The sequence below is a fragment of the Juglans regia genome, chromosome 10, assembly GCF_001411555.2.
Source record: "Juglans regia cultivar Chandler chromosome 10, Walnut 2.0, whole genome shotgun sequence".
In the NCBI taxonomy this organism is placed as follows: Eukaryota; Viridiplantae; Streptophyta; class Magnoliopsida; order Fagales; family Juglandaceae; genus Juglans; species Juglans regia.
The window spans coordinates 26179991-26200413 of NC_049910.1; the positions used below are offsets into that span (position 1 = coordinate 26179991).

The 20423-nt window shown below is 33.2% G+C and overlaps 1 protein-coding gene across 2 annotated transcripts; it reads right to left on the bottom strand.

The window, feature by feature from the left end:
- Window positions 1-4255: 4255 nt before the first annotated feature.
- On the bottom strand, window positions 4256-12523 carry LOC108988709 (casein kinase 1-like protein 1). 2 transcript variants are annotated; one of them, XR_001995717.2, is made up of 15 exons: window positions 11952-12523; window positions 11827-11867; window positions 11062-11131; window positions 10773-10921; window positions 10588-10683; window positions 10431-10501; window positions 6945-7006; window positions 6764-6827; window positions 6599-6683; window positions 6386-6512; window positions 6074-6156; window positions 5944-6007; window positions 5516-5658; window positions 4524-5031; window positions 4256-4401 (listed from the first exon to the last, which is right to left on the bottom strand). XR_001995717.2 is itself a non-coding variant. In XM_018962037.2 (14 exons), the coding sequence occupies exons 1-14, from the start codon at window positions 12025-12027 to the stop codon at window positions 4759-4761; spliced, it is 1404 nt and encodes a 467-aa protein (XP_018817582.1). In that variant the 5' UTR covers window positions 12028-12523; the 3' UTR covers window positions 4256-4758. The 2 variants fall into 2 exon arrangements, 1 of the variants encoding a protein (XP_018817582.1); XM_018962037.2 differs by having other exon boundaries at window positions 4256-5031.
- Window positions 12524-20423: the final 7900 nt, after the last annotated feature.

Here is a 20423-nt window from a genome sequence, read left to right on the forward strand (position 1 = left end):
AGTTCTTGTCCACAATAATAACGCACAAGTTCCTTAACTGAAGATATAACTAGTACAGGTTGTGATACCTCATATGATATGGATAATGGTAGGTGGTGTATGGGATCCCATATAACTTGGATAGGAGAAGTTCTTGCTCTTTATAAGGTTCCAATGGGACTCTAATTGTATTATTGACTAGTCCTTTTGGAGTATAGGTCATGTGGTTTGGGCCTTCCATTGGGGTGTTACAAATGGTATGAGAGCCTATCCCAACTAGAAATGCGAGACTTGAGCCGTGTCACCTACAATGGACAGGCCCGACGAGGACGTCGGGAATTTAAGGGGGGTAGATTGTGATACCCCATATGATATGGATAATGGTAGGTGGTGTATGGGATCCCATATTGCCTGGGAATGAGAAGTTCTTGCTCTTTATAAGGTTCCAATGGGGCTCTAATTGTATCATTGACTAGTCCTTTTGAAGTATAGGCCATGTAGTTTGGGCCTTTCATTGGGGCGTTACACAGGTAGTAGAGTTGAGGATAGGAAGGCATTGGGGTTGGCTCAATCTAAGCAACGATTGCAGTAAAAAAATTCTTTGGAAAGTAAGTCAGAAGTGGATAGAATCATAGATACCTATCCGAAAATTGTGAGGAAGATTATGTGAAATTTGACATTTTGAACTTGGTGGACGCTTAATTCCGTTAGATACCTTGTACTTTCAAAATTTGCACACAATGTTCTTGCAATACCGGTATCTAGAGTGGCCTTTGAATATGCATTTAGCACAGTAGGTCGTGTACTTGATCATTTCTAAAGTATTTTGTCTCTGATTATGGTAGAGAGCCTTGTTTGTGCATTGAATTGGCTCCGTTCTTCTTCCATTCCAATTAGCTTTAGATATTAATGGATGGTGTGGAGGATTTTGAAAAGCTGGATATGAGTATAAAACAAATTTATTTGTCTTTATATATTTTATAATTTATCTATTTTGTGAATTTATATAATTTGGTTTGTTTCATTGTTTATGTATAGTAGTATATTTCATTGTTCATTGTCTCCAATGCAGAGGCATTGGAGACAATGTCCAATGTCAACACCTATTGAAAGTGATTGAGGTGAGAAGAATATGCTACTATACTCGTTATTTTGGTTAGCATCAACAAATTATTGAAACTAATACACTTGATTGCAATGTTTTTGCAGCAAAATCGTTTGATTCTATTTTGTAACTTGTGGAGTTGTGGGTTATATCAATATGAATGTAATGTTAATTTCAATTTAGTCACTTTGGTGGTGGTTAGACACATTTTGTCTTATTTTAGTTGTGAATTAATTTGTAACATTTTTTATGAGTATTTGGTTTAGGGCTAGATGTCTGGATGGTAATAATTTTTATTTATATTTTTCATCTCTTTTTTTTTTTTGGTTCTTTGTTTGGAGTTTGGGTGTTGTATTTTTTTTTTAATTTCTTTATTTTTAATTTTATTATGACAATTGCTAACCTTCATGGATGGATAAATGGTGATGGTGCACATTTTTTTAATAGAACAAAAATGGGGTTTAAATGTCTTTTTAAAACATTTCTTATGAATAAGTCCCTAATATGTTAATTACTAATTTTTTTCTAATTTTGCTTTAGGCTATTTTCAAGAACAAAATGGACAAATAAAGTTAAATAGTTAATATATTGCATATCATTTTCAAAATTGAAAAATCTTTTGGGCTCATTTTTTAGTTGGGCCAAGATAAACACAACCCAATTTATTTTTTATTTGATTTTGGTAAGTTGGCTTTTAACAAAAAAGTGGCCCGTTTTGCACGAGCCCAACCCAAATGGACTAACTGAACCAATATAACAATTTGTTCGGTCTAGAGGTATCCAATGGTTGGTCTTGGGGTGGAAAAGGGTCGGGCTGAAATATTCAACCCGGTCCAAAAATTGCCCCTCGGATTGATTGGACCGGACCGATTACACCCTTAGATACTAGATAGAAAATGCTTGATCATTTCATTCTTGCTGGTGAAGTATCTTTTGTACCTATGGGTACTATTCAGAATTCAATGATTATAATGTGGAATCCTTTACAATGTGTTTGGGTTTACATATATGTGCAAAAGATGCAAGGTCTTTGCATATTGACACATTAGTTCTAAAACAATTGTTGTATCACAAAACATAAATCACCCACCATTTCTAAATGTATTTCCCTAATCTCCTGCCCCATTTGTCCCTCTCCCCAAATTTGCTCAAAGCCCTAATCCCAAAAGTTCACTCGAGTCTCATTCAGAATTCGATTGAGTGAGAATCCGGCAGAGTTCACTCATGACCTAGTGAACATGGCGGAATCAATTTTATTTCATATTTTAGATAGAATCTTAATTTGGTTTGAGTTGTATAGAATCTTAGATAATTAGGATTTCAATTTATCGGGTGGCTTTTGGATAGTGCTTCCATTTCAGCAGTACTAGGCTAGATTCACTCGGTTTATATTCCTTGACGGAGACACAAATTGTTTACAACTCTATTTTAAATGGAAAACACTTTTATTAAATAATGATACTCTTATAATTCTATTTTATAAAATACCCCAAATTTAAAACAGAGCTATAAAAAAAATTATATAAAAAGCTTGTATGTTTTTTTCCATATTCCTCTGGTCTTACTAGCAAGCAAAGCCTAAAGGTGCAGGCTAAAAGCCTAAACGAGGTTCTAGACTTATGTTTCGTGAGATGAGAATTTTATGTTTTGTTTTAAAATTTAAAATATTATGTTTTAATATTATTATTGTTTTGAGATTTAAAAAAGTTGAATTGAGATTTGAATATATTAAATTATTTATTATATTTTGTATGGAAAACACTACTATGCCCACTTTATTTGACACCTCTATTTGACCGCTAGTCAATTTTCTTCTTTTTTTTTTTTTTTTTTTGTTTTTTACTTAGTGATTAAGGAAATGATTTTGAATGTATTGATATATATTTTTTTATTTTTTAAATGTATTTAAATATGTTAAAAAAATGTGAGAAGAAAAAAGGAATAAAAAAAAAAGTTTTTACGCTGGGCGGTATGCCCGGCGGTCAAATTGGGGCGGCAGAGTAGCCGCACCCATTTTGTATAGAGATCTGAAAAAAATATAATGATAATTTGTATAGGAATTTAAATTTTTCATTTAATTTCTCCTTCACTAGTGAAGGTAGACGCTATTTTGTAGTGTCTCAGCTAATGCAAGGACTTTCTTTCTCCTAAATAATTTTAAGTTTGTTTTTTTTGTTTTTTGTTTTTGTTGTGTAGTGCTAGGCGAGGGGACTATATTGACACCACAATATAATTCTACCTGACTTACTAAAAAAATTAAAACACAAACATAAAAAGATAGAAGAATCTAAAATTTTAATCTTCCTCGTTTTGTATTTTCAGGCACAATTTTCTTTTGAACATATATTTATAATTTTTTAAAATTTTTTTTATTAAACCACATGGCATCAGAGACCGTGAGTGGAGTGGAATAAGCCACGTGACACCACATTATAGTGCCACATCAAGGAAACAAAGTGAGTGGAATAAATTTGAGCACAGTAACATTACTCTTATTATTTTTGGCTAAAGTTTCCTGCATCTATACTTAGTTACGTGTATATATCTCTAGTCAGTCCTTTTACACAAATCCATTCAAATTCCAGACTAGTAAAGGAGAAATGAAAATGCTACATGCAACTTTAATCTCACTCTCATCACATTATTTTGGCTTAGACATTCATTATCCATTATTAACCCTTGAAATTTTTCAAGATTTAAAAACCGATACACTGGTATTTTAAGCACAGAGATGACACTAGGAAGAGAGTATGCTATATATAGCATAACACCAAGCAAAATATAACCACCATCGACCATTTATTATTGCCTAAATTTATATGCTGCTTAATGCATGAGAAACTTGGATCACAGAACACGTGAAAACAACCCACGTTTTTCTCTTCGGAATAAAAGATTCATTGCAAATAAAAATCACAAACACCTAATATTACAAGCATGCAGTCATACAAAGACTTGATAAGACAGATTTGATTGAACTTTCATGGGAATTAACAGCTACTAAAGAGTGATACTACACAATCGGAATAAGCCATAGGAGTTTGGAAGAGCAAGAGGGTTATATAAATTGTAAATGTTGAGATACTAAAAGGATATATACATTATATATTTCCAACAAAATAAATTAAAACATTTAACTATTTCAAGAAAGAAAAAAGATGGCAAAGAATATTCAGGAAAACGTAGCAGTAACTCAAAAGATTAAAAGGCATCTGTGCCCAGCATAATGTGTATAAAAATTTGGGAACAAAGAAAGTGGAAAGGACCTAAAGAGGCATATGAACACATTGGCCAATTTACATTGCCAAGTTTTGGCCCTACAAGTTGAAGAAACATCGTAAGACATCATGAAGTCAGCAAAGCGACCACAGTTAAAACAGGATAAAAAAGTTGAAACATTGTAGCCAGAGAATAGAGAAGCCACACAAAGATAACCAACCTGAGAGCCCGTGCCTGGAATCAGTTCAGATGAACCTCAGCTTTTCACATTTGATTCAACTCGTCTGGTTTATGCTAGGAGAGCGCAAATCCAGACCCCGAATCCCCTGAATTTCAAGTCCCAACAACTCAACTCCAAGCAAACCTATTCCTACAGCATGCATAATAGCACACAAGAATTTGTACTTTTTTTACAAAGGTGCACCAAGATAAGCATTTAATATTGATCCCTCTTATCAATTATCTAATTGCAGGGTCTCAATGCCCCTGAGGGCACCTTCATAGTTTCGGGTGGTATTTCTCCCAGATGGTGTACGTCTGGGATCTGAGGATCCAACTGGCAAAGTCCTTTGCCCACTTGAAATTCTGCGAGCTGCTCCAGGGCTGGCCTCAGTAGTCCGAGTGTGATTGAGATCTGACTCACTCTCAACAAATGCATCACGGCTGCTAGAAACAGCAGCCCGCCTTGATGATCCACTTGGACGGCCCAAATTATTGGAGTTTGATAACTGCACGGTCCACGAATACAGGTCATTAGTTTTAAGATGTGTGAAAACCAATTGGCCTGTACAATTTCAAAGAAGCTCATGCTATATCATATTTCTTATGATCCAATATGCCTAGAGTGGGAAGGGTTGAACAAAGAAGATGCAGATGGTAAGAAATTAGTAACTTCAGCTTTAAGCCTTAACCAACAAGACTAAAACAGGTTTTAAAGAGGAATGATGCTAAAATTGAAACGGTTATGGAAAAGTTATCCAAGCAACAACCACGCTGCCACCTAGGGATAACTCAGCAGCAACCTACTATGGCATTCAGTGAACCAAAGAGGGGAAGAAAGGCCTATGCCTTTCACTAATTTTATAAGGGTCTCACTGAATGAAACTGTCCAAGATAGATAATGCATCAGACAATCAAAGTTCTAGAAACCTATGAACAATAGGAGAAAAAAGTCCTCGTAACTTAAGGCATTACACATTCCAAACAACTCACCATAACATCATTAGAGATTGCAGAATCATTAACAACTGGACTTCTCTGCCTTGAAAAAGTTCCAGAAGTTAAAGCTGGTCCTGCTATTCTACGCCGTGATGGAATCATCGAAGGCAAAACAGCTGCTCGCCCGTCCTCCCCACCTGCAACAAAGTCGGAGAAGTAAGCAGCATAAACAGCTTATGTTGAAGACTTGTGCAATTTCTATTTACAGCTTGGAAGGAGTGAGACCAGATGTCAGAAAACTATATACAAAGAAGGCAACCAGGGAAAAGGATGAAGAGTTCGAAATGATGCAAGGATATCAACGGAAAAAATCTACTGACAGGCTTGGCACTTGAGAAATTAACATGGATAGATGTAATGACAAATCTATACAAGTGAAAAAGGTTATTAAAATCAATGCAAGGAGAAACACTAAGATATACCTATCTGTCTATCAGCATTGGCAATAGCAGTGGGCATTCCAGAACTAGTTCCAGCACCAGCACCCTAACAAAAACAGGCATTACAAAATGACTTAATGTGGACAACAGATCGAACTAATAGATCACTTACTAGGGCACGAACTGGAGGAGCAGCCATCTGTGATTGCTGATACTTCAAAATAGTCCAGTCAAATACATAATCAAACTGGAAGCCTGTACTAAACAAGAACGAGCAATGAGAAGCTGGAATATCATGATACTCCGTATGAACTGGCTTTTGACTTGCAAATATGAAACCATGTGAAAGTCAAACTAAATCTATCTTTCTTTGATAGGCAAATTTTTTTAAGAGTGCACATAGTGATGAACCCAAGTACACAAAGTATATACAGGAGAAAACACCCGACTAAGGAGATCTATTTTAGTGGAAATAACTTCAAACCTTCACGGATAAAAAGATCACGAAATATTCTTTTCAGATAAGCATAATCTGGTTTGTCATCAAATCGTAGTGAACGGCAATAGTGAAAGTATGACGCAAATTCTGTTGGATAACCCCGACATAAGGCCTGAAAGAAGCATTAAGTACACCATTTACAATCTGCAGTAGTTGGAAGTAGAAAACTGAGGCAACCACTATTTACAAACAACCAACCTCAACTGAGGTAGAAACTTTCTTTTCACTGATTTTGTCATACTTCTGTTTCTTAGTTCCTGCTTTCAGTCCTTGCCAAGGGAGACTAGAGAGAAAAGAGGAATCACTAAAGCATACAAAGAAACCAATGCAAGATTCAAAGGAAGGATAAGGAGCAACAATCACCTTCCTCTCAAGAAGTACATAAGAACATATCCAAGAGATTCTAAATCATCCCTGCGGCTTTGCTCTAATGAGTTAAAACATCAGCAAAGAAACCATAATTATGAAATCCAGAGAGTACACTTACTAGAAATACCACAAACTAGAAAGAACACTCTGTGCAAAATGATAAGACAAAACCTACCTATACCAAGGTGAGTGTTCATGCTTGCATATCTAGCAGTTCCAGTCAAATTCTTGTTTTCTCTGCAGGGTCAATGAACAAAATACAACTAAAATTTGTGTCACCCACAATTACTGTATTGATAAGGGCTTGACACGGTTAATATATGTTATCCACACTATGACAAAACAAACAAGTCAAAAGAAGGTATAGATGAGGTGCTGCCTCGGATTCAATTATATCCACAACTATTTTTCATATATTACCTATCTTTCCTTGCCAAGGCAATTAGAAAATAAGGAAGATTTAAGTCAATTTCTTTTTTGATAAGTAATAAGAGAATTTTATTCCATGTAAATAGGCATAGCCTAGGTACACATGAAGTATACAAGAGAGTACACCTAGATACAAACTAGAGCAAGAAACGACAAAATCCAATCATGAAAATTTCCATTACCTACAAGAACCTTAGCCCAAAAACATAAAGTGGTAAAAAAAAACTCCCTAAGTTCTTCCATCAAGCGTTCTCTATCTTCAAAACACCTCTCATTCCTCTCCAACCATAAGCACCATATCAAGCACAAATGGATCATCTTCCACACAGCTACACTACTTTGTCACCCCACGACACGTTTCTAACATGCAAAAAAGTCAACCATGTGCTTAGGCATCACCCAAGCAATACCCGTCCTATCAAAGATCTCATTCCACAGTCTTAGCTGCCTCACAACGAAGAAAAAAATGGTTAACAGATTCACCATCTTTCTTACACATGAAACACCAATCTACAACAAATAGTCCTCTTTTTCTCAAACTATCTGTGGTTAAAATTTTTCCAAGAGACACCAACCAGCAGAAAAATGCAACCTTACTAGGCACCTTAAAATTTAAGATCATAAAATTTTATATACGACATCGAATAATCCCATAACCTAAAGCAAACAAACAAAACCAAGGAATTAAACTTGGACTTCATTCTAGAGGTCTAGCTTTTTCTTTTTTTTATTTGCTTCAAACAAATGATAGCAATTACAAGCTAAGCTGGTTTTATCTTAATACAAAAGTCCCCAAAAAGATCTTGATGCCTGAGGATGTCATCTACAAATATAAAATCTTTAGCTCAACCACTTGACACTTGCACAGCTTAAGATTAATCCATTTCAGATGGAGGTCTAAGCTTAGGACAAGGGTCCTCTCGATTTTCAAGTGAAACTGATAGTAACCACTTAGCATAAAAAAAATTAGATATTTTGATCATTTCAATTGTCAACATAATGTGAAATGATAAATATACTCAATGCTTTACACCAAATGGATACTATCCATTTCACTTGAAATAGAGAGAAGATCCTTTTACATAAGCTTAAGTGTGTTTTTGCAAGAGAGAACTAGCACACAAAAACTAATATGTCAAACATAAAAAGGAACCTAAAACGTGATATTGTGTGCTAAGAAGAGATTGCTATTACTCCTTAGAAAATGCACCTCCCAGAAGATGTTAAAGGTTCAACAAATCTTTTGATAAATTATGGATGGTGTTTGCTGTCTAAGAAAGTAACTGATCCATAATAAGAAAAGGAACAATCAGATAGAGATGAAAAATAGAAATTATTAAAACATCAAATAGTTAATATCAAGAACAATGGACAGGAAAACAAATAAAGCGAGAAAAGAGGCAGAGACCATCTATTCCCAAGGCTGGAAAAAGCAAAGAATCTCTTTGTAAGCCTAATCATGACACACTCAATAAATCCGCTGATATGGAAGCCTTCCACATCAACTAGCATTAAGTACAGGTGTTTTAGCTTTTTTTTTTTATATTTATAACTGTAATGGTCCCATAACAAGTGATGTGTTTATACACTGATTTATATAAACTGCAAGGTTTGAACTAAACCAAGCAAAGTATACCAGAGGAGCAAATAGATGCTTTATACACAGATAATTTAAACACGTTATAAGAAAAGTAGACCATATTTACAATAAAATTTCTTCCCTGTATTTTTCAACACACTAAAATCAACACCGAAATGCATGTAAAGTTTTCTTTGGTAGAATATCAAAACCCACTTTAACGCAAGGCTCAAAAAATTGGAATCGGATTTGGAATCTTGAAATGATCAATTCAATGAATCGGGTCATTAAATTTGTTGACTTGGGCGATTCATGAAAATTTTGAATCGGGCGTTATCTTTCATAAAATATATTACAAAAAATATATAATGCAATTCAAGCATTTAAAATCATTTATTAAAAATAGGGCTGTAAATAAGTAAGGCTACTACTAGACATGCTGCTCAAGATTGGCTCAGTCAAACTCAAGTTTGACTCGATCCGTTAATTAAATGAGTCATTCGTGAACATAAAATTATGATCGATAATTTACCTATAAAAAAAATTATGATCGATGATTAAACAATACAACTTGTATAAAGCTCGGCTCAACTCGTATAAGCTCGAATAATTTTGTATTTATTATTTTTTATAGTATTATCTCTATTTATAATGAGCATATTTTTAATATCTGAAGAAATTAAAGAAAACCATGTTCCTAACACTAAACATGTTACCTAAATCCTTATAAATATAATTTACTAATATATGTTTATATACACTTAATAAAGATATTAGCAAAAAGTCAAAATTTGCTTGTCAAAGTTTTTAGATGAAGTTATAAAATAAAATATAAATAATCTATGTTATCTTAATGAAGCAGCTCGTGAACAAGCTTGAACTTGCTTGAATATTAAATGAGCTATTTGTGAACATAAAATCCAGGTTGATGAAAAACCCTAAATCAACTTGTGTTTGAAGAAAAGTCAAGCGAACAAGCCTTGACCACCCACTACTTGCTCGAACTCGGCTCGTTTACACCCCTAATTAAAAAGCTTAAAAATATAATTCATTAACCAACTTCATTAGAAACAATGAATCTAAATAGTTTCAATAAGCATGAAATTCATGTATTTACCTCAATTGTTCTCATTTTATTGCCCCAAATATTCTAAGTTACAAAGAAGTTACATACTCTTTAAATTACAAGATCATAAAAATGGTAGTATTGTGTACACAATTACAAATTTTATACAAAGTAGTCGTTCATATCCAAATCTTTTCTATTCAACTAAATAAGTAAAGAACTTCAGGTTCTATCCTTATATTTTTCTGCCTATTTTATTGAATACAAGGATGAAAAACTTAAATATGTTTAGTTCAATTATATTTTCATATAATAAACTAATAATTTTATTTATCAAACCCAATCTATAAAGAAACAACTTTGAATTGGTTAGAATCGGCTCAAATCAATTTGAAATCGGCTAGAATTGGTCTGAATTGGCCGATTGAACCGGTTTTGTGAGCAATTAAAAAAAATCGCTAAAATCAGTTCAGTTTTGACCGATTCAAATTGAATCTGCTGAATCAGCCTGAATTGACATTTTTGCAAGCCTTGCCTTTAAGACACAAACTCAGCCAAAATTGATTACGCACAATTATTCCTCTCACCTGTAAGGAATATGTTGATGGGTTGAACTATCTCTATATTTTTTTGCCAGACCAAAATCAATGGCATACACCTACATGATGCGAACAACAATTTCCATATCAATATTGACATTCTGAAAGAAATAAATAGAAACAACACAAAATTTAGAGGATAAACCTGATTTGCGCGTCTTCCCAAGCCCATCAGAAAGTTGTCAGGCTTGATATCTCGATGAAGAAATGATTTAGAATGAACAAATTCGACACGATTAATCTGCAGTAAGCATAAGAAAAGGCACATATAGATGAAGAGAAACATACAATTTAATCCAACATTATGAGTAATGTCTCAATGTAATCTACCATTTGATCTGCAAGCATAAGAACTGTCTTCAAAGAAAGCTTCCTGCTGCAGAAGTTAAAAAGATCTTCAAGACTAGGTCCAAGCAAATCCATTACCAGCACATTATAGTCTCCCTCCACTCCAAACCATCTCACATTTGGAATTCCAGCTGCAAAAATCAAAATTGAGTTGAAATAAGAAATCAATATCGGATAAACCGAAATATGAAAACAAAGACTTGAAAGAAAATCCAAGCACCAAAAAGATAAAAATGACCAATCAACTGAAAAGGATTAGAAGTTATATTACTTCCTCCCTGTAAGATTCTGTATAACTTTGATTCATATAGCAACTGAGGATGCTTTGTCTTGACATTTTCCTGAATGTAAGAAAGAGCATTATCATCTTAAGAAACCACAAATAACCAAACGCCATTGCAAACAAGCAAACACAAAATAGGTGCATATTAAAGTAAAAAGATGAAATACATTGGACTCACGTGAATCTGGTAAATGGACACAAGATTTAATAATTTTCGTTACCAACTCTCAGTTTGTCAAACCAGACAAAAACCAAAAAAAAGTACAAGAAGCTCGCCCAGCCTCTCTCACTAGATTTCTTCTTCAGAAGAACCGACCGTGTAAACTCAATAATAGTAACAAAGAAGATGGAAATATCTGCTTTTGTATTGACACTGAATAACTTTGAAAGCCCCAAAATTGGCTAAGTAATGCTAAAAATTGAAACCCTCTGCATCTCAACCTAATAAGAGAAACTCCCTCTTTTTCTCATCAAGAGGGAAAAAAACAGGGAGAGACAGAGACAGAGACGGCTGTGGTATGATTTCCAACAGGAACGGACACCTCTCCAGTCTACCCCGATTACTCTCTCCGATCAAACATTTACACTGTCACGCAGCAGAAATAACATTAAAATAAATCATCTAGGTAAGAAATTAACTTCAACATTCACATAATAGAAAACAATAACTGTCCCAAAGGAAATATAAACGAAAGTAACAAATTGCACAAGTTAATGAATTTTCCATTGGCGTAATAGGTGAGCAATACTCACAAGCTTAATTGCAACGTCTTCGTTACTCTGAATATTAGTACCTGCACCACATTTCAATCACCGATTACAGACTGAAACATCAAATTACCACAACAAACGAAAAAGAAAAATAACAATAAACGGACCGAGATAGATCTCCCCGAACGAGCCGCTACCGATCTTTCGGCCAAGCCGAAATCTATTCCCAACTCGATGCTCCATTTACACAACGGAAATTTTGAAACCCTAGCTAAAACTCCGAAACCTAATTTACGGAGAAAATATGTAAAAAGAATTGTTACGCAGAGAAAGCACGAGAATCTGAGCCGAAGGATACAAAATCCTGAAATACAATAGAAAACCCCGAGAAAAAGCTCCAAAACCAGTCGAGGGGAAATCGTGTCGAAGAGAACCAAAAAAGGGAGAAAAAAAATTGAAGATCTAGGGTTAGAAGCTACTTTCGTGTTAATTCCCTTGCGGGGGTTGATTCTAGGGTTAGATTAGAGTAGATTTCAGAACAGAAACGGAAAGGGAAAAAAAAAAAAGTGAGCGACATTAATATCTAGTTTTTTTTTTTTCTAATCCAGTGAGCGACATTAATATCTAGTTAGTTTCTCAGGCATTGTGGAGGGAGCTATACGATCCAGTCACTTTGAACAAACCAAAACCTCTCTCTGGTGCGTCCGTGTGTGTGTGATTCTTCTTACCAAATTTTCTTTTTTGTTTCCATTTCTTGGGAAAATGCTTGGCCACGCGTGTGCAGCATGCGTGGCCAAGAGGTCTCTCCGATGAAGGTGCGAGGTTTTTGCGCCGCTGTACGGTGGGGCCCGTATCACGTGACTTTATCCACCGGGAGCATGTCGGCACCTGATCGGACAGATAAGTCGAAAATTAATTGATAGGTTGAATCGTGGTAAGTCTTTTGTGTAATCTGAGTTTGGAATATTTTATTTTGAGTAATGATACCTATTATTTTAAGTAATGATATATATAATCTTTAAAAATAATAAAATTTATTATTAAATATATCTATTTATATATTTTTTAATTTTTAATTTAATAGTTAAAGAAGTAATTAGTAGTGAATTTATATTTTTTATTTTTTCTTTAATAATTAAAAATGTTTAAAAAATACTTTAAAAAAAGAAAATAAAATAAAAACTTATTTATACTAATGTGCACATTTAATAAACACATTTAGTAGGCAACTAACATTGTCCGGACAATATATAATACATCACTTCCTATATATTTGTTAGGAAAAAAGCGATTGAGTTTGGCTATGAACCATAGAACGCGATATGATGCAGTGACGCCGGTGAAAGACTCACCATCTACTTTAAATATTATATTTTTATTATTTATCTTCTCTACAAAGATATTAAATTATTAAGAGTATCATGCCTTCGTAATCATCCAGCACATATATATATATATATATATATATATATATTAAAAATATATATATATATTAGTAGTAATGAAACATCCGAAGGACGTTTGCCTAGCGGAGAGAAAATATATATGCTAATGGGACGTATGTTCAGCGGAGAGAAAATGTATATGCTAATTTTATATATATATATATATGAACTATATATAGATAGAACAATGGAAAGCCAGAAGCAAGAAAATAAACATCAAAAGAAAATTTGCTACAAAAGGAAAACCAAAACTATAACAATTAAACTTGCTAGAACTACCAAATCAAAGTCCAAATTGAGAAAGTTAAGAGATACCAACTTGAAACAAAAAGTCCAAATCACTTAATCATAACATCAAAAGAAAATAATAAGACAATAATTTACAAGTCTTATCTTCTATACTAAAATAAAAATAAACAAAATATATTATAAAATGCTCTTATTTTATGTTTATTCAATATATATTATATTACATATCAAATCTTTAAACATACAAAAAAATATATATACAAAAAAAAAAAACCACATCATGTAACCAATATAATAATTATGTATAACTCGAATCTTTTACACTAAAACAAACATACATAAAGTATATTATAAAAGAAGTTAATGTTTATATTCACATAATATCATATTATATTATAATGTTTACATTATTCTGCATGTTCTGAATAAATATGATATTAATTTATGCATTAAAACATCTATAACATACAAAATAAATCTTCTTCTCAAAAGAAAGAATATGAATAAGGATTTTCATCAGACAATAAACGAAAGTTATAATAATAACTTGTTTCTAAATACTATCTTAGTAAAGATTCTGTTAAGAACTCTTATCAACTAATGAAAACTCTCATCATCTAAATTCTTTTTTTTTTTAGAAGAAGCAAAATAATAAATGTTATTTTTTATTTTATTCTTACAATAGATCATATAACAATCACAAAATAAAAAATTATAACAAATATAAAATCATCAAAAAATACAAGATGAAACAGGGAATTTACTTTTTAAAGTTATATATGTTAATAAATCAATAAGCAGAAATCTTGATATATAAATAACCAGTTATTTCTAAAATGAAATATAAAATTATAAGTAATAATTACCAAATATTTAAACAGTTAAAATTATAACAAACAATACTAAAGATTTATACAGAAATAAAAAATCCACAAACACAAACCTCAAACTAAATAGCCCAAACTTAAAAAATATTGTGTTCTAACAAAATGAATCAAAATTAAAAAGTCAGCAACTCAACATTCAAACCCACAAGATAAAAGTAAATAATATACAAAAGAGAATTATATTTTCTATAAAAAGAAAACAAAAAAAAATCAAAATTTTCATAAATATGTAAATAACAAGAGCAAAATACAGAGCAAAAAAAAAAAATCAAGCACGTTTTCAAAACTTGCCTCTAGCTAGCACCAAATTGAATTAGTTGTTTCTTGTTGTAAGCATGAAATAAAGTAAGAGATGAACAAACTTCACCTTCACAATAAGCCTTGATTTATTTAAATAAATTTTTTCTTTCTCTTTCAAAATTAAAAAAAAAAAAAAATATCTTGAAATAATAAAGAAAAAAAAACTATAGACAACCCTAGATCAATAAACCATATAATACAAAAAACTCATGCAAAAGGTTAAAACCAGATTTAACAGCATGAAAAAAACCTAAATGCAAAAAAGCTAAAATCCATAAAAAAAATATATTTTTTTTTACAAAAAATACAAAAAACTCACAACATAAAAAAACCCAATGCAAAAAAGCGAAAGCCAACAAGTCCATGTAAAAAATCTATTTTTCCACAAAAAAAAATTGAGAACATGCAAACCTACAACATAGAAACAAACATTTAACGGCATAAAAAAAAAAGAAAAAAAAAACAAACACCAAGGCCAAAAACCTAAAACCGAGTTGAGAAAAAAAAAATAAACGAAAAATTACAATTTTTCATAATTCAAAACTTGATTCTAGCTAGCAGACAACCAAGAAAAGCTATGACAAATGAAAACCAAAAAAAAAAAAAAACTATAGAAAAACTCATACTAGCAAACCACAAAACACAAAAAACCCATACAAAATGTTAAAACCTGATTTAACCCATCTCGTTTGTTGTAAAACTTGCTACAAAAAAATGTTTTAACCTCATGAAAAAAAAAGACCCAACTCAAAAAAGCTAAAACCCATAAAATAAAATAAAAAAAAGGAACAACTTATTTTCAAATCCAAAGAGAAAATGCAAAGAAACCCATATAAAGAATCTATTTTTTCACAAAAAACTAAGAACATACAAATCCAAAACATAAAAACAAACATTTAACAATATAAGAAAGAAACCTAACACCAAAAAGCTAAAACTCATGAAAAAACATATTTTTTCACAGAAGTATAAAAAATCCACAACATGCAAACCCAGAACATATAAAGGAACAACGCTTGTGCAAATCTGAAGAGAAAACACCAAACTGCACAAAAAAACCAAATCTATTTTTTCACAAAAAAATACAAAAAATTGAGAACATACAAATTCAGAACATAAAAACGAACATTTAACAACATAAAAAAGAAACCTAAAGCCAAAAAGCTAAAATCCACGAAAAAACATATTTTTTCACAAAAGTACAAAAATTCCACAACATGCAAACCCAGAACATACAAAGGAACAACGCTTGTGCAAATTTGAAGAGAAAAAACCAACAACCCCATGAAAAAAGTTTATTTTTTTGAAAAAAATATCAAAAATCCACAACATGCACAGACCCATGTAAAATCTGAAGAAACCCATGTAAAATTTCCAAACTAACGGCATAAAAAAAAAACCCCAGAGTGCACAAACTCATGGAAAAACCCAACAAATCCATGTAAAATCCTCAAACTAACGGCACAAAAAAAAAAAACCAAACTGCACAAAACAAACCTGAAGAAATACCCAGAGAACACAAAACACTAAGAGAAGAGAGAAGACGAAGACGAAGACAAAGATGAAGAGAGAAAGCACTTTGCTTTCGGAGAGACAAGATGCATAGAAGACGCGATGAGAAGATGAAAAGTCAGAGAGAGAAGATGAAAAGAAATAAAAAGACACTGACACAAAACACAAAACACCAAAAAAAGAAAAAAGATGAAAAGGTAGAGAGAGAAGATGAAAAGAAAATAAAAAGACTCTGACACAAAATACCAAAGACCAAAACACCCTCAAACGGATACAAAACACGGATAAAAAAGACAAAACACATAAAAAAAACAGATCACATATATGAAGGATGACAAAAATACTGTTCACAGCTATCCCCACTTATTATATATATATCTATCTCTATTATATAAGAGCCTATCAAACGGTTGTGAAACGGAAATTCTTGTTTTCCGTTAAGCTACTATCAAACGGTGTCAAGTCCACGTTAAAGCAGCAATCCGCGTTTTTATGGTCCCATTCGAAAGTTCCTTCTCTCAAACCCAGCCCTCTCTAAAAAGTTCCTTCTCTGAAAAGTGAAAACCAGACCATCTCTCTAAAAACTCGCTCGTCCGAACCCAGCTGGGGGAAGGAGAGCTTCGACTCCTTCTTCCTCTTCCTCTCCTCCTTCTTCTCACAGGCCCTTCATCGTCTCCAGTGGTCTGGTGTTTTTTTTTTTTTTTCACGTTTTCTGCCGAATAAAGGGGTAGCCGTTTCGAGCTTCTCCGATGACCATCTTCCGACACGCGCACCACCGGGAGAAGCCTCACCCGCCGATCTTGCGGTCGATGGAATTGGGAGCCAATCGGAGCGGCGCGTTGCACCGACGCGCTGTTAAAGGAAACGCGTGGGGTTCTCAAACCACCGCGTTTGTTGCTTCTTGATTTGAAGATCTATTTTGAAATTTTTATTCGCTTCTTCTGTTTGTTGTATTTTTCTTGCATTCTATTGGTCTTTCTCTCGTCGAGATGGTGTGAATCCGAAAGCCAAGTTTGGATTTTTTTTTCTTTTTGTTCTTCCATTCATTGTGGATTCCGTTTTTTTTTCCTTGCAGTTCTTCTTGCTGTCACCGTAAGGAAGATCCATGGAGCTGCCAACCACCGTCTGCAACAGATCCAGCCTCTGGTTCCTTGCTTTTCCATTTGAGCTTCTTGCTGTTGTTGGGAAATCTTTTGCAATTGCCCATTGTTGGGGATCTTGTGCACATGCACTTACCACGTGTAAGTGCATACTTGAAAAAAGAGGAAAGGAATTTCAGTCTAGAGGGATTGGGCCTCGCTTTTTTCTTCCTTTGGAAACGAATTTTTGTTCGTGGGACTGATATAGTGAATTGAATTTCTTGAACTGTATACATGGTTCTTTCTCATTGTGAGCATGTTTTAGCCTTTTTCTTTCTTTAATTTTAGTGATATTGTCCTTCTGCCATGACTTGTAGGTTTCTTTGTTACTATTTGGATTACTGCTGTCATGTTCAAGTGAAAATTTTGAAAAAATCCATATTTCAATAATAGTGCACCTCATTATATGGTCCTGCTCATGTGTAAAGCAAAGCAATCTTGAGAATTGGATATTTTGGGTTCTTTTGTTTTGCTCTGTTTTCTTGGCAACAGGGCAGAGGGGGTTTGGGTAGTCTTACGACATGGTTAGTGGGAATTTGTTCCATTGTAGAAAGAATTCATGGTCGCCCGAGGACTTTGCAGTTGGTAAACTTTTATGTCGCTTGCATTTTTTTTTCCAAAATTAATTTCTAATATTCATTGGACTCTATTTGGTTGCTGAGAAACTTTAAGAATGAAAAAAGAAAAGGCAGACTTTGAAAACTGAAAGTTGATTGTTGTAGTTAGGATATCTGGTTTTAATATGACTAATTTTTCTTTTTCTATGAGTGTTTTTTGTAGTTTGATTTCGATAGTGCTGCCCCTCCGGAACAAGCCTGGAGGAGGAGATGAAATAGCCACGCTAATATTCTCAAAGAATTTAGTGTCACATTTATGGACGCAATAAGGATGGTAAGAGATTGTTCTCTTTCTTATTAGTTCACTGATTGTGGAAATAGACGTGTGCAATATTTAATCTTGTGCATAGCTTATCCTATATTATATAGATTTTCAATTTCCTTTCCCAGTTATGTCCCACTCACTATTTTTTAATTTTGAATTACAAGGTTCGACTAGGTATACGATTGTGGTCCTATGTCAGGGAAGAGGCTTCACATGGGAGGGTAATTTCTATTTTTCCTTGACGGAGAGGTCATTCATGCTAGATCTATTTAACCTCCTTAATGTTCAAAGTCCAATAAACGAATAAAGAAATGTTTTTTACATTAGTTTAGACCATCTACTTACTATGAGGTTTCTATTTTCAAGATATATATGATCCGTGCGCTTTGACATTTTCGTGTTTCTGACATTCTCAACTTATCTGGTGTTATAAGCCATGGTTTTTTTGGTATTTTTTGCATGTCATCTCAGATAAGAATTGCATGCAGTAAACTCTTTATGTGAGCTTTTAACTGAAAAAAGTTTGGTAGTTCATAGATCTTAGTCTACTGTGATAACAAGCATATTATGAGTTGAAGTGCTTCCGTAAAAACATTGTCGCTAACTGTGAATTGAATCAAATGTGAAACGAGATATTTTTCGTTAAAAATTTAAATACTGAGAGCTATTATATGTAGATATATGATGAAGCAGAAAAGTTAGGGTATTTATGACAGAAAGATGCTAAGCATGCACCAAAAGATCTTGTTTCTTCATAACCTCCCTCTCTTTCTCTTTGTGCCTCTCTCTTTGTGCATATGTGTGATCAGAGGCCTCATACTTCTCTTATTGGTGAAAGTTTACATTTTAAGAGTTTAGTATGCCATTTAATTAAATTCTGAAGCAAAAGAAGAAAAATGAAACAAGATAAGTGAGATAGTTGCTGGATACTGAATACCGTTAGCAGTAAGCATGAGCAACAGCCGCTTAGTCAGTCTTGCACAAGGAACCAAGCAATTATTGTTGGCTTCAAAATGGGATATCACTGCTTCAAAGGAATGTAGGGCAGGTTGAGATCATCTGTAAACTATTCTGCCTTGTGATAAAATTACAAAAAAAAATCAGTCATGGGTCTCTTACCCCTCTTATTTTCATTGTCATAGATGTAACACCACTGGCGCAACAATCAGTTAAATAAGTCTATTAGTTATGCAGCCAAAGCCCAAGCCTAATATGGGAAGTAGAAGGGTGGAGAAACCAGAAATCATCTTATCTTTTTGACGTCAATTATCACCACACACTTTAGGCAAATTGAATGTGTTAAGGGCATTCTCATTTGTTCTATTTCCAACAAAGGGCCATGTTAGGATATTAAACATTTGGAGAGTGTAATGATTTCCCCACTCAGTTAGATAAAGAGAACCTTGATTAATAAAGACTGATATTTGTATGTCCTCTTAGTTGTTGTGGAAGAAGCAAAAGATCCCTGTCCTACTGTGCAAAGTTGGCATGTGGATTTGGAACCATGAATTTACTTTTGATTTACTCTGTTCTTTTGCTATTTCAGATTTTTATATCAAGAGATGGTTCGAACAAAAATTTTGCATCCATTTTGGCTCCAGGCCAATATGAAGGACTGGGTAAGAAAAAATCATGAAGTTTTAAACACTTTATTAAAGCAATCATGATTTGAATTTATAGGTTATTGCAATATTTCAGTCCTAATGCTCTTAGTTTGACATGATTTGAATTTAATGAAAGAAGTCATTTGTAGTATTGGCGTGTATTTGGAGATTGAAAGTGTAAAAGGGTTTGAGGAATTGCTTTGTTAGAAAGAGTACTACAAAACTACTATCCTTGAAAATTTTTTGCTACAGCCTCTCTGAAAAGAAAGCATTCTAATTGGAGACTTGCGTTAGCAATATGGTTAATGACAGATGGTATTCGTGTAGGTTTGATATTATATCTTCTTGTCTTATTACTTACTTTCATGGGATTAGATTCCTTGCTTTAGGATTGAGTTTGGTTACTGGCTTTATGTTAATTTGGAACCAACTATCAATGAAAGAAAAAAATTCATCTGCAAGTCTATTTCTTGACACACTCAATATATTACTGACGTAAATTAAGATATTTCACATCAACTAACATAAAAATATTCGTTTTTTCTTTTGTCATCATATATATTCTCACCAAATCTTTTGTAATTTTTTCTTTCTTTCTCTCTCTTAAATACGACATATTTT

Bases quoted from the DNA above. Each gene is read 5' to 3' on its own strand.
- LOC108988709 (XM_018962037.2), bottom strand. From the start codon at position 12,027: ATGGAGCATCGAGTTGGGAATAGATTTCGGCTTGGCCGAAAGATCGGT. The intron at 6,008-6,073 runs GTAAGTGATCTA...TGTTTTTGTTAG, and splicing joins CTCCTCCAGTTCGTGCCCTA to GGTGCTGGTGCTGGAACTAG. The intron at 5,659-5,943 runs GTATATCTTAGT...ACTTTGTTGCAG, and splicing joins CAATGCTGATAGACAGATAG to GTGGGGAGGACGGGCGAGCA.